The sequence below is a fragment of the Caretta caretta genome, chromosome 22, assembly GCF_965140235.1.
Source record: "Caretta caretta isolate rCarCar2 chromosome 22, rCarCar1.hap1, whole genome shotgun sequence".
Taxonomy (NCBI): domain Eukaryota; kingdom Metazoa; phylum Chordata; order Testudines; family Cheloniidae; genus Caretta; species Caretta caretta.
The window spans coordinates 13,103,451-13,118,262 of NC_134227.1; the positions used below are offsets into that span (position 1 = coordinate 13,103,451).

Consider the following 14,812-nt stretch of genomic DNA (forward strand, 5'->3'; position numbering starts at 1 on the left):
AAGTACAATAAGAATGGGAACCTACCGTAAACCACACTGCATTGATTATGTTGCCAGCAAACCAACCTTTTATAACAGGCACCAGTACAGCTCAATCAGTATTTGGATGGGATACCTCTTGGGAGTACCTGGGTACTACAGGGAGAAATGTTGGTCATTCATTAGGTGGCACTCTTCCCACAAAGTCAGGACTGAACCAGTGTGTGACTGGAAATGGGGTTTCAGAGGAGATGTACAACTGCAGCCCAGCACATGGTTATTCAAGATTCCACAGCACCTTCCACAAGAATGGGAACATTAACCCTTATGTCCTGACCAAATTCCAGCTAGATAATGATATTCTTACTTTTAGTTTCAAGCTGATTTGTGTGTTTTCCTTTCCTGTTCTAACTGCTGTGTAGTGATCATTTCTGTGGGCTACTAAACAGCTACTGTGCTTCAGACCAGAAGTGGCTGCATTTCAGCAGTTGGTAACGGCTTGGCTGTTTGTCTGATTTTATCCACAGTGTATAGACCGACTGCAAACCACTTGGAGTTTCTTTGAGATGCAAAGTGTGTAAATGTACTAAGGGAACTGTTTGTTCTTAAAACAAAACAGCAAGTTTTCCATTAAAATATGAGAATGGTTGTACGGCAATGATCTAAAGTGACACGGGAAGCTGCCAGTAGACGGAGCCATAGATTATGCAAGGGATTTCTAGGAAGAAAAAGCAGAGAGAGATTCAGGAGCAGCTAAGACCCAGGGAAGCGCTAAGCTATTGCTTGTCTGTGTGGAATCTTCATTTGCCCCCCCAGAAAAGCCAAAAGTCCTGCTCTTCATTGTAGATCTCATTTCTTCTATTAACTTGGTCCTTTTTTCAGCACTGTATGCATTTAAGGACTGGGTGAACTTCTATTAAGTTCTGTTAAGGACTGATCCAGAGTGGTGATGAGCTTCCATAAGTCCATTAAAGTCAACATGGAGTTTCAGGTGCTCTGCACCTCTCCGCATCAGGCCCTCCTGCATTATCATTTTCAAAGGGACCTTCTGGGTGAAAACTAAAAAGTGCATTTTCAGGGCTTACAGGTATAAATGAGCTCGCGTCTCTGGACCCTGGTTTGTGAAACTGCTGGAAGGCCCTACAAGTCCTCTCGTTACTGGAAAAAGAAACCTCTAACTTCTCTTTTAAAGCAACAGTCTCCTCACCAGATAGCTGTCAATGCCACCTCCCTCCACAACCTGGGTGTGGACTCTGCATTTCATGCCAGGATCACATCAGAGACTGTGCATGCTGGAGGCCTAATGCAACCTGTCATCAATGCATAATGCAGTGAGCCTCTGAAGTCTGTTTTAAGGGCCTCACTGCTTTCCTGTCCCATGGGGGAAGGATGTTTTAAAATCTGTATTGCATGCATGCATCCCACTGCACTGTCTTCTGAGATACTGCAGCCTGTGGCATGGTGAAGCCACAAATCAGTGTCAGGTGCAGCCCAGTGCACCCTCTCCCTGAAACTGCATATCAGTATCACATGGATCCCTGATACACTGTCTCCTGCAAGACATTACGGTCTGCTGTACAGGGCTGTTCCGAATCAGCATCAGCTGCATCCTTGATATATCGTCTCCTGCAGGATAGTGCAGCCTGCTCAGTGCTGATGCAAATCATTTTCCACTACATCCCTGATACACCATATCCCTGCAAAACGCCGCAGCCCGCTGCACGGCTGCTGGTGTCACATCTCAGGTAAGGACAAATGCCATGCCACATATCTGAGGGAAGCGGAAGGTTCACTTTAAAGATGAATTGCACATGTCTGTCTCAGATAGCCGGATTAAGCAGCAACAGCTGCTTTCAGCAATGAAAGCCCTGGCAGTCTAGGATTGTTCCTATGGGCAGTGGAGTTTTCCCGTGTGATGGCAATAACCCAGCTCCAGAGAGAGCTAAGGCTGTGCTCTTCCACACATGTACGGATCACTCTGCGCAGTGGAGCCCCTGGGAAGGAAAGCGGCACCATGGTGGAGCACAGAAGGGAAGCTGGTGCCCTGGCTTTGATAGCCTCCCAGGGCTTTGTGCTGACCCCCGTTAGACAAACCATTCCCTGAGAGGTCCACCTGGTTAAGCTGATTAATGAAGAAGCTGTGGGCACGATGGGCTAGCATAGACACTGTGAGCGCTCCGCGTTAGGAGGTCCTGAATCTTCATTAGCTCACTGAGCAACTAATTGGCTTCTAAGGGCTGGCACCCGAGAGATGAGGCAAAAATTCAAAAGTGAGCCTGGCAGGGCCAGCTGGAAGTGGGGCTGGCAGGAGGTACCAGCAGAGCCTGGCAAGCAGTTATCATGGAAAGACATAAGGACAGCTGAACACAATTCCTCTGGCTGGGCTCCCAGCGATACCACCACTGGAACAAGTGCAAAGGACGGACAGGGGAGTGGCTCACTGCAAGGAGCGTGGCTGGGGATGGAAGGATGGAAGGGGCAGAGTGTGGAAACAGGGAAAGTGGAGAAGACGCATGCAGTGACGAGGAGACAGAGGATAAAGAGGGGGAGGTTGAAGAGACTGAGAGACACAGGGCAAAAAAAAAAAGATGAAAGGAGAGAAAGAGATTCCACTGAATACATCCGATGAAGTGAGCTGTAGCTCACAAAAGCTTATGCTCAAATAAATTGGTTCGTCTCTAAGGTGTCACAAGTCCTCCTTTTCTTTTCGTGGATACAGACTAACACGGCTGCTACTCTGAAACCTGAAAAAGGAATGAAAGCAGTAGGGGAAGAACAGATGAAGATAAAGTGGAAGAAGAAAGGAAAGAGATGAGAGAATGGGAGGGAAGCAAGAGACAGTCTGGATGAGACACAGCGAGAGGAGAGGGGATACCATGGAGAGACAGGAGTATAAAGAACACAGCTCTGGGGTTCTCCTAACAGGGTCCTATTGCTAATAAGAGGCAGTTAACAGTTCTGCTGGGGAATGTCATTTCTTACAGGAAGGCTGAAAAGCCCAACAACTATGGGGCTGGATTCTTCCCAACCTTTCGCGTTCCCAAGGCCAGCTGCCGCAAGTTTCATCCTTAACAGCAGACAACCAGGCCAGAGCCTCAAAAAATAGATCAAAGTTGGCCCTCTGCTGGTGGAAATCAGAGCGTGCATCAGAGACAGCATCAGATCAAATGTATCCCTAAAATTTAAGCTTTTAGACCAAGAGACATGTGTCCAATGATTTAAAACCAAGAACTCTAAAAGAAAATGGCTTTATATTTTGAACATATGATCCTCTCCCTGTTAGATTTGCAGCCCTAACATCACAGCACTTTGCTAGAGCATGAGAACCTCAAAGTCTACAAACTAGTCTGCCTCCATTTTCCAGGCTGGGAGAAATTCAGAAAACCACCAAGCAGCATCCAGGGAGAAAGGAGAATGAGATTTTTAACCAGCTTAGGTTCATTATCTCAGAAGCTATATTATTGGGAGCAAAATGGAAATTGTGCCTTTTGCTTTTTAACCTGCGTCCCTTGAATCACAAGGCATAAACCACCCTGACTTGGGCTGGGCAGACCTCAGGGAGAATCTGACCTTGAAGAGGATGGAGCACAAAGGGGAGCTGGGGGGGCTCTGACTGGCCTGCAGAAAATGTGTTTATTTCAGAGCCAGAGGGCTGAGCACAGCACTGAAGTCCTGAGTTCTAACCCAAGTCCTAACCCCAATTCCCCTCTGTATGACTATGTGGGTGGCACTTTACCTCTGTGCTTTGGATTTCTGTTCTGTTTGCTCTTTCTTCTCAGAAGGGGATGCGTGGGCTCATTAGCTAATTTTGGGAATGAGCTTTGGAAAGGGGCAGTGGTGTTGCGGGTCCTGTTTTAACAAGGCTGCTGTCTGAATGGCGGGGTGCGATGTGTCCATCTCCCTCTGTGAGCCCCTCTGCCCATGAAGCAGGGAGATGACAGACCAGGAAGCAGGTAGGTAAATGGGGCAAAGGAAGAAATGCCAGCTGGTAATCGAAGTAGCTCTTATCCGCTATGTGGGTCAGCTGCTAGAGGAGGATATGATGACACACGTAGCCTGAGTGTTGCACTCCCTTGTGCCAGTTTGGGAGGAAGAACTGCTTACTGCAGCCCTGCCGTTCTGGGTGTATGGAAGGAAGCAGGCAGGCTAGTGTGGTGGAGTGGTATCACAGACTATTTGGCATTCGATACAGGGCAGCAGACTGCAAAGTTCTTAGGACCTGTTTGTTTAAGATCCGTACTCAAAATCCACACCCCACCACAGACACTTCATGCCGCACAGATAACTGGAAAAACACTGGACCTGTCTATCGGACCACAAACAGCACAGTCAGCATGTACTGAACTGGCTGTCTCTGCTGTGCCGACACCATGTGCCCACAGCATACGGGGCACACCTGTAACTCGCTGAGGAAAGGGAAAGGGACGCTCTGCTGTACTGCCTCATGTAGAAGCGGCCATCTGCATATAAGTTGCCTGCATTTCTTTTGCAGGAAACAGCGTAAGGTAAAACATCCATCAGAATTCATAAGATGCACCCCCGGAGTAAAAGATTGATTTGATATTAACAGATGTGTGCAGAGAATATAAAGTGATCAAGGCAAAATACTGACAGCTCCGGAGGCATCACAGCCCTGGAAACCGGTTAGAAATGCATGCTGGCATAGATACACAGGCAATACAGAGCCCTGATACCCACCCCACCTCTCTTCCCTCCCCCCCCCCCCCCCACAACTTTAGGAAGAGAACTGGAGTGTCAGCCAGCCCTAGCTCACTGTCTGCCACCTAAACCCAATTGCCAGCTCACTGTCTGGCACCAACATTCTCCTGCCAGCTCCAACATGACACCGCCAATACGCCACCCCGCACCCACGTTTCACTGCAACCTCCCGTCTGGCACCCACGACCCAGTGCCGAAAAAACAACAGAACGTGCCCTCTTTGTTCCTTTAGACACCCTGACACTCTACGCAGAGACACCCCCATTACCGTGTCAGCACCCCCCCCCCGATGCCCCACTCCCAGCCCACTGGGCCCCAGCTCCAGAGCCCCAGCCGCAGCATTGCACGTTCTTCCCTGACTCAGGGGTCTCACCCCGCCCCATTCACGGACAAACCCTCTCAACCTGTTTTTACAGGAGAAATGGCCAGAGCCAAGGCTAAACCCTGTTGCAATGTGGCATCGAAAGCCCCTGGCTCAGCCGGGTGCGTCCACTCCTACGCGGCCCCTCCTGGCATGCACCTGGGGCCGGGGCGCCCACAGAGCAAGACCCCTGTAGATACCCAGAGAAAAAAACATCTGCTCCTACCTGAGGGTGGCGCTCTCCCCTTGCCTGACGGTCACGTTGTCCATAGCTTTGGGGAAGGTGGCATCCCCGCTGCGCACGGGCACTCCTGCGGGCACAAGGAAGAGCAGCCTGAGACAGAGGACGACGAGGCACCTCCAGGGCACGACTAAGCCCCCGCCGACCCCCATCCTGGGCAGCAGGGACTTTCCAAAAGGCCAGAAACACCCCCGGCGAGGAGAAACGGGGGAGCGGGGCGGGGAGGGGGGCTGGGGGGAAGAAGCAAACAGGGTGGGAGCGCGGGGCAGACACGGAGCTCCTCGGAGATTAGCAGAGCCCCTGGCAATCCAGCCGCAGAGCGCCGAGCATCCGCAGGGAGCCCCCGGTATTCCTGGGGCGCGGGAGGAGGAGGAGGAAGGGAGCACTGGCTGGGGGGGGGGGCGGAGGAAGAGGAGGGGGCGAGGTGCCGCGCGGGAGATGAAGGTCACAGCTCTGCCGCCTGCTCCAGACGCCGCTTTAAGACTCCGCTGGGCACGCGCCGCGGAGCCCCGCCATCAAAAGTTTATCACCCCAGGAGGAGGACGCGTGAGCCTCCCCGGCAAGAAAGGGAGGGTGGCGGCTCAGCCCAGCCTGGTCCCGGGCAGGGGGGCAGGAGCGGCGGGGGGTTGCGGGGGGGGGGGGGGGGAAGAAAAGGAAGGCGGAGGAAAAATAAAGGAAAGCCACGACAAATTGCTTCTGTCGCAAGATCGAAACTTCCCTGCGGCGCAGCGGCTCCCCCGCCGGGCGAGGCAAAGGCAGCGCCCGGGCTGGGCGCCGACCTGCGGCGGGGAGGGAGCCCGGCTGCCCCCGGCGGGGCTCGGCGAGGGGAGGAGGCGGCGGCGGCGGGGCGGGCGCGCAGGAGCCGGCGGCGGCCCCGGCTCTCAGCAGCCCGGCTGCGCGCTGCCTCCCGGCCGGGAGCTCCGCCTCGCCGCTCGCCCGCCCGGGCGCGGGCTCCCCCGGGGTGGCCACGGCCGCCACCCGCGCTCGGGCTCCGGCCCCGCCGCACTGCGCGGCGGCGGGGCTCCCCCGCTTTCACCCCGCCGGCGCCGGGTGCCGTGCGAGCGCCAGGATCCGGGCTTGCGCTGGGGTCCCGCCTCACCGAGCCAGGGGACCACCAGCATCTTCCGCCCCGGTTAACCATCGCCGCGCCGGGCCGGTGCGCAGCAGAGCAGCCGGGAGGAGCGGGGCTGTGGGGGGCTGTTTGGGGAGTGGCGGGGGGGGGGTGTATAATTAAACCCTTCCTGCAGCCGGGACCCCTCTGAGAAGAATAAAGCTCCCGCACGGCAGGCATCAGCGCTGGCTGCTGGGTTTACAGTCGGGCGCCCCACAGCCGCGGGACCCGCGCTGTCCCCGCGCCTGCACAAGCCAGCCCGGCTTCGGCAGCTGCTGTGCGGGGACCCCCGCCTGTCGCGTATTGTCTCGCCGTTTCCTGGTGCTCTGTCCGGATCCATCTGTCCTCTCTAGTTTTTATATTTTGATTGGGCAGGGACCGGCTTTTCTTTCTGCTTGTGCAGCACCGAGCACCACGGGGTCCTGGTCCGTGACTGAGGCTGCTAGGTGCTACCACAATACAAATCAATAATCGCCTGCTCCCAAGCACCTGCTCAGCTTCTCCCACACCCCCGGTACCGCCTGCTCCCTTCCTCTCCATGCCCCCAGGCGGCCTCCAGCACCCCTCCTGCATACCCTGCCTGTGCCCCAAGCAACCCATTTCCTCTCGGCCCACTCCTGGGGATACAGCCCCCAGCCCTGGCCCCGCCATACCCTACACAAATTGAACGCAGATCCCCCCTGGCCCCACCCGCCATCTAAGCGCAGGGCTCCCCTTGCCAAGCCTTCCCCTTCGCCATCCAAGCAAGTTCCTCCTTGTGTGCTGCCAAGCACCGACCCAAAGGCCATTGCACAAGGAGATGCTCAAGGCTTTTCATCCGCCCCTCACAGCCCAGTACAGAGTGCCCTCTGCCATGACCATCAACAGGCCCCTGCCAAGGATCACCCAGCATGCACATGCGGCTCAGAGGGCCCCCTGCATGGCACCTCTTCTACAATGCTGGAGTCAGGCTGGGCATTTCCTGGTAGCTCAGGAAGCAGCTCAGACCCCCTGCCAACAGGCTGCTGACCAGGTGAGGATTCAATGGCCAGCCTGCAAAATTAACCCCTTCCTGCCCCTGCGGTGCAGACTCACCAGTAGTAAGCTATCTGTTAACACCTGCTAGATTTCTCCCTCTGATGGAACCCACTAGGGTGATGATCAGAGGGAGCATCTGAGGACGTGTTACCTACCCCGGGAGATGTGGGGTACACTGTACGTGGGATGATATGGCCAGTGAAGGGAGTTCTAGCTGGTTTGCTATGCCTCCGTGAGCCTTCCCTAGACTGGGGGTGTGACGGGAATGAGGCAAGTTCCAAATGTAGTGGTTACAATTTCCTGACTCTGGCTACAGACTTGGGAGCTTTTAGAGTCCTTAAAGGTCCCCTGAACTCGGGGGGTGGGGGGGAGTAGGGGAGGGCACTAAGATTTGAAGCGCTTTGAAATGGAAAGGACCCTGGAGGTGTGTATACATGTGATAGAGGATCCCTGGCATTGCTCAGGCCTTTTGGAAGAATCTGACAAGCCAGATCAATTTCTATCTTGCGCTGAAATGTCACGACCCTAAAGACACAGCACTAACCAAGGGCCTAATGCTGCAGGGACTCACACTGGCTCAAGGCAAGAGCAATGGCTGAGAGATGCTGGCTACGTCATATGGATAAATAGGGCAGCCGGGCCTGATGAAACTGGGCAGAGCCTGGGCTTTCCATCCAAAGGTGACATAGCTCTTTAAAAAAAATTGCTTCACCCCAAACATTCAAGTTGGCTGGTGCACTTAAGCAGGGTTGCTGAGGGCTGAAGGTAACTGAGAGACTGGCCTGCTGCCCCTGCCAGATCACCCCAGGCATCAATAGAGGGGAAATGCATATGGAGCTGCTGAGAGGAAGGGATAAACCACAAACCAGCTGCACCTGGGCCCTACGTCGGGAGATCGAGTCCACCGAGCATGTACCAGCACCAGGACTGGGTTGACTGGAGTGATTGCTGCTGCAGGGGCTTTCCGGTCTGTTGGGTAAATTGGTGTTTACGCCTTGGGATAGGAAGCTGTTGACACAGTGCATGTTTCTGAAATAACGCTGAAATGGATGTAATGCATGCAAGGGGAAGATTGAACTGAGATCCTGCCTCAGTGCATATCTACCTTCGAAAGGGCTGAGCTAGCCTCCAGAGATAAGAATACGCATGACCGGATGGATAGCCACAGACAGGGGGGATGGATAGATAGACAGATAACTCCTTGCTAGCTATAGCTGGGCATGTGCGTGAGGGACAGGGGAGGAGAGAGAGAGAATGTTATACATATTTATGTAACAAAAACCTACCTAACTGGGTATTTACCCAATGAAGTGGAACGACTGTGAAGGAGACTGTGCAGCTTATTCGCTAAACCAGACTCGCCCCCGGGGCTGTTTTGGACACAGAAGAGCAGGAAGTACAAGCAGATTAAATGTGGAATGGTGGATCCATGGGATATTACAGTTGGGGGTTGAGCCAAGCGATTGAGGGGAGATAAAAAGTTGCCATAACGTCTATTCTTTTCCAAACGTGCAGAGTTTAGACAAGAAGATAACCTTTCCCCACTCTGGCTAACTAACCTTCAGTGCCTTTCTGTCCCACTAACCTCCATACGCCTCCTACCATCCTTCACATTTCCAGTTCCCACGTTATGCCCCAGAGGTGGCTGCATTTCGGTGGTGGGTAATGCAGTCACTGTAATTTTTCTGGGGTACATTTGAATCACACTGCTAATGCGTTTGGGACCCATGGTGCAGTTAATAATGAGTGAACATGCTGGTCTCAATAGAAAGGAGTAGGAATGGGGAGGGAAGACAGAGAACTTTGCAAAAGAGTGGGTGGGTGGGTTTTTTGTCAGACTATAGAAGGGCCAAGGGCACAAAATTTGGTTCTGAATGTGACGGCTGGGGTTGATGGGAAGTGGAGCTTTGGGTCTGCCCTTATAAAGGGAAAATGAAAGGAAGGAGGGCTTGTTATTAAGACACTGGCTTGGGTCTCAGGAAACCTAGGTTCAATTCCCAGCTCTGCCAGAGTTCCTGTGTGATCTTGGGCCAGATTCTGAAAGGTATTTAGGTGCCTAACTCCCAAAGAAATGACTGGGGGAATTAGGCTCCTAAATAACTTTAAAATCTGGCCCTTAGTCTCTGTGTGCCTCAGTTCCCTGTCAGAAAAAATGGGGATAATACTGCTCTTCTGCCCTTTGTCAAGTCTATTTAGGTTGCAAGTTATTCACTGCAAAGATTGCCTCTTACTATGTGTATGCACAGCACCCAGCACAATTGGGCCCTGAGTTTAGGTGGGCCCTCTAAGAATAATAACACTTGTTACGAAGATGGGGCAATCTGCAAACTCCATACCTGGATTTCAAACACCCCCAGCCCACATGGGTGCCCAGCTTCATGGCTTTGCCTCAAACCAATCTCTAATAAAATCACAGAAAGGAGAAGTTCTTGGAGCTCAGCGTGATCTCCTTGGGGTACCCAGGGTTCGGCAGTGGTGGATTGCCACTCGTGATGGTAACAAGCTCTGATCGGCTCAGAAAGAAACTGAACCTGTGAGGACGAGTCCCTTCTCCCCCCCTCTTTCCTCCCTTCTGATTGTCAATCTCAGGGTTTATTAGTGGCGGAGGTTGGTCACAATTGCCCTTGGAGATTTCTCCCTCCTTGCTCTAATCAGCAGCTTGCAAAGGTCAGGAGTACAGGCCTGGAAGTAATTAGGGAGGGCTGGGAAGACTGGAGGCTGGGGAGTGAGTCAGGCAATGGGGCCAGAAGCTCACCTCGAGCAGCCAGCAGGACCCCTGGGAATGAAGGACTGAGGTGTTTGATCAGCTTGTTCTCCAACCTTGCTGCTGCTACTGGATTTTTGCTCCATCTCCCCAGAGCTAGAGGAGCTGCAGTCAGAGAGGCAGAGACAGCCACCATCCCTTCCAGCTCCAAGCCAGAGACCCAGCCACGCTCTTCTTTCCTCCCCCTCGGCTCGGGGAGAATTTAAGAAAACCCTGACAGAGTCTATTAGTACGGATCCCTACATTCCTATTGAAAGGCACTCGCCAACTCGGCATTGTCTGTGTTCCCAGCATGCTAGCGCTCCAGAGTCCAACAAGGTCTGGCTCTAAGGCCCTGCCCGCAGTTCATTCGAGAGTCTGCTAACAAGCAGGGTGTTTATCTACAGTGCTGGCTAACAGCCTTCCATCGACGCTGCCTCTGATCAGCATGCACAGGGAAGGGTTTCTGGGCTGACGAGCCATGTTTTGATGCTAGCAAACCATGCAGCAGCGTAAGGTCCCATCTGAACCATCCATCCTACATGTTGCTATTTGTGTTCCAGTAGCACAGAGAGGCTCTAAGCAAGACCGGAGCCATGTTGTAGGATTGTACTGAGCACAAACAAAGAGGCAGCTCCGACCCTGAAGAGTTTGCAATTTAAGTACACAGTAGAAAATATCATTCGGCCCTTTTACAGGTAGGGAACTCAGATGGAGAGAGATACCGGGCAGATCCTCAGCTGGAATAAGGCAGCATAGTGCCATATCCAGCCCAAAGTGATCTAGCAAAGATCACACAGGGAGCCCATGCTAGAGCCAGGTGTTGAACCCACATCTTTGGTAGGACCACAAGACTACCCTTTCCCTCTGCAATACAGTCAACACACAGATTGGTCGTGCGGCAGAGGGGGGGACCAAACAATGTTTTAAAACAGTTTCCAATCTGTCCCTTAAAAAATGATCAGTTAGTTTTTTGGACCATTGATAGAATTTAATCGAAAAATTATATCCCTGCCATAGAATTCTATAGAATGGTTAAAACCTTTTTTTAAAGCTACAGAAAGCTTAGAATTCTCTATTACCTTCTTTGGTCTTATAGTAATTTCTCAAAAAGAAAAGGAGGACTTGTGGCACCTTAGAGACTAACAAATTTATTTGAGCATAAGCTTTCGTGAGCTACAGCTCACTTCATCGGATGCATGCAGTGGAAAATACAGTGAGGAGATTTACATACATAGAGAACGTGAAACAATGGGTGTTACCATACACACTGTAAGGAGAGTGATCACTTAAGGTGAGCTATTACCAGCAGGAGAGCAGGGGGCTGGCGGGGGGGGGGACCTTTTGTAGTGATAATCAAGGTGGGCCATTTCCAGCAGTTGACAAGAACGTCTGAGGAACAGTGGGGGATGGAGGGGGGGAATAAACATGGGGAAATAGTTTTACTTTGTGTAATGACCCATCCACTCCCAGTCTCTATTCAAGCCTAAATTAATTGTATCCAGTTTGCAAATTAATTCCTATTCAGCAGTCTCTCATTGGAGTCTGTTTTTGAAGTTTTTTTTGTTGAAGAATTGCAAGTTTTAGGTCTGTAATCAAGTGACCAAAGAGATTGAAGTGTTCTCCAACTGGTTTTTGAATGTTGACGTCTGATTTGTGTCATTTATTCTTTTACGTAGAGACTGTCCAGTTTGACCAATGTACATGGCAGAGGGGCATTGCTGGCACATGATGGCATATATCACATTGGTAGATGTGCAGGTGAACGAGCCTCTGATAGTGTGGTTGATGTGATTAGTAATTTCTGTAGAACCCAATTGGTTCAATCCCAAACAAATTCAACAGGACTCTTCCATAAGAGAGACAGTTTTGTTTTAGCCTAGCCAAACAGCTTCCTGGTTGTTAATGAGTTCCCCTAACAGTTAGGATGTTCAAAGCAGAGGGGAAACACACAGTGGAATTAGCAAGGTTTTGCTAGCCTTATTGATAAGGAAAAAACCATGTCCAAATGGGTGATGGGGAAACAGTATTAAAACATGGCTCTGGCATGATCACTCACAACTGCAGGATCTAGAAGCCCAGAAAGTTGGGGAAAAGGAGATCACAAAACAGCAGGGAGGAATAGAACACAGGCGGTGAGCTGGAAAAACACATGTGCAGCACATCACAAGGTGAATCTTCAAATCATATCTGTCCTGGAGAAAGAAAGGGTCTTTTGGTTTGTTTGTTTAATTAAACAAGAACTCCATGTTCCTCAATGGAATTCAACCCATGGAGCTGATGGGACCTGAATTTCTCCAGGACAAGCCGATTAGTGATTTCCAGGGTCTCAACTTTTGGGTGCCCTGGTTGAGAGGCACCTGATTGGTGGAGGGCAGGTGCACAATGGTTTTGGGGCCCCCTCCTACTCCTCCCCCTTTACCAATCTGAGCCACGTAATTATCAGAGACAACACAGTACTCCTTACAACAGTCAGCTTTGTTTAGAGAAATGTTACACAGCCACCTAATCATGGAGCTCTCTATCTAGCAGGGTGTTACCATCTGATGGAGTGAGCATCTTTACAGTAGCCATGACGTGTTGTTTCCGATGGGAAATGAGCCCCCTTTAAGATAGCTCATAATCACTAGCCCCTCTTTTGAAAACCTGGCCTAAGTATCTGGCCCACATGTATATAGCATGTACCTGGCACATGTCTATACGTATGCTGTATTGGTATATGCAGATGGCATCTGTATATATGAGATCTTAAACTAGTTTCTGTGCCATTCTCTCCTCTTCCTCCTCCTCTCCATCTGTCCCTAGCCCCTTTTTCTCTCCACCTTCTCTGCTCTTGCACATTTTCAGCTGCTATTTTTTACCCAACACATTTGTAAATTAATTCCAACCCTTTCCCTCCCTCATCCCTGTTTGCCTAACTACTCCCTGTTCCTGTCAACTATTCTTATTTACTTCAGACACCGCAGCGCATTCGGCTCTTGACCTCTCTATTAGGACTACCAATAAGATGTTCTGTTGTGGCCATCTGAGGCTTGGGAACTGAACAGACCACCAAATGTGTGTCCCAGTGGCCGTCAGATAGAGAATAAAAACTCTCAGTTGTCACCAGCATGGACCGGATTTGAACTGGTGGTCTAGAGGGAAAAGTCTGTCTTTCCTCTATCATGGAGCCAACCAGTGCCACAGAGAGCACATCAGGTTTGTTTGCCTCCCTCTTGCCTTCTTCCTGTTAGGCACTGGCCAGTGTCAGATGCCAAAGTAATTGGACTGTGTTGCCACCTTTTCCAGGCATGACCTTGGGTAAGTCACTTAACCTCTCTGTGCCTCAATTTTCCCCACCTTCAAAATGGGGTTAATAATACTGTTATCAACCAGCTAGCGTGTATGTGTATCTCTGCCTCTGCTGGATAAAACCAGCTCAGACACGTGTGAGGCTCTGTACCATTGACAACTAATTGAGATGCATTCGAAGCCCAAGACCAAGAGACTTGTGTCTTTAAAAGTGTGGGATGGGGGAGGGGTGTATCTAAGTTCTGGCTCTGCTGTTGCCATGGTGACCAATGAGTCCTAGATGTTGCAATAGTTGCCCCTGAGTGCTTTGAGATCTCTGGATGAAATGTAACTCCAATGTAACTACAAAATATTACTATTGTATTGCAAGTGTGGGCTTGGACGGTGACATCCCTGCAAGACACATCAGAGAAGCTGAGTGGGAGGAGGAAAAAGCCTTGATTAGAACAAAAAAATGCCTTAATAACTACAAAGGGAACAGCGAAAAATACCAGCCAAGTACATTGCTCCCTGTGTAAAAGTTCTTTTCAGGGTGAAAGTCTCTCTGAAGCTGTTCGCACTTAGCTGGATTTACTGCTGCCTGGTATATTCCACATTAACAGCTCACCTCAGTAAAAAAAATTCCCCTTTGTTCTTTTCTTGGCCAGCCCTTCTGAAAATTAAGACTGTCAGATTCAGCCTCTTGAGGATCTTTTGGGCATAATTTACGTACTCTACCTAATTTCTTAGTTGTTTTATCTTTTTATATTTGCACTAAATCAGGATCGCTCTGCAACCTCAGCTTTTATTTTCTGTATGTCTGCATTTAATGTATTTTACTGTCCAAATTTTAGTAAAAACGACCGTGGTTATTGTCAGAAAATGTAATCTCCTCTTTAAATGGGTAACATTCCTTCTACTGACCCTGCAGACAAAGCTCTGGTGGAAGGAAAAGAGAGGAAGTATCTTGCACTGTTCTACAGCGTTCCCTACTGGCCAACATTAGCATTACATTAAAAGTTACATTTACACCAGATGCAGAATTTAGTTATTTTTGAGATTGGGCTCCAGTGTGATGGGTGATGTACACAGTTTAGGGCTAGAAGGAACCACCAGATCACCCAGCCTGATCTCCTTTACCTCACAGACCACCAACACCTACACACCAAACCTGACAACCAAAATTAGACAACACTACAGCCCACAGGTGACTCGATTACTACGTGACATGAGGAGAGAACAGGAGGAACCAATGTGCATCAAATCCATAGGCCCCTGCAATGGTAGGGAACTGATTAAGTGACCCACACAGGCCTGGTGAGAGAAATCTGGGGCCCCAGTTCATCATGTTCTCTGGGGCCTCACCCTCAC

General features: G+C 50.7%; 1 protein-coding gene across 6 annotated transcripts in view; it reads right to left on the reverse strand.

Moving 5' to 3' along the window:
• The window catches only part of LOC125625366 (opioid-binding protein/cell adhesion molecule homolog), a 743,521-nt gene that overhangs the window by 348,359 nt on the left and 380,350 nt on the right, over positions 1-14,812 (reverse strand). For 3 of the 6 annotated variants that reach the window (XM_048827330.2, XM_048827329.2, XM_048827332.2), the window contains exon 2: positions 5,286-5,370. In XM_048827330.2, the coding sequence (XP_048683287.1) occupies positions 5,286-5,370 (85 nt within the window). Of the gene's footprint in view, positions 1-5,285; positions 6,056-6,079; positions 6,141-6,399; positions 6,443-14,812 lie in introns of those variants that run through there. The other 3 variants (XM_048827331.2, XM_048827334.2, XM_048827328.2) reach the window with 3 other exon arrangements.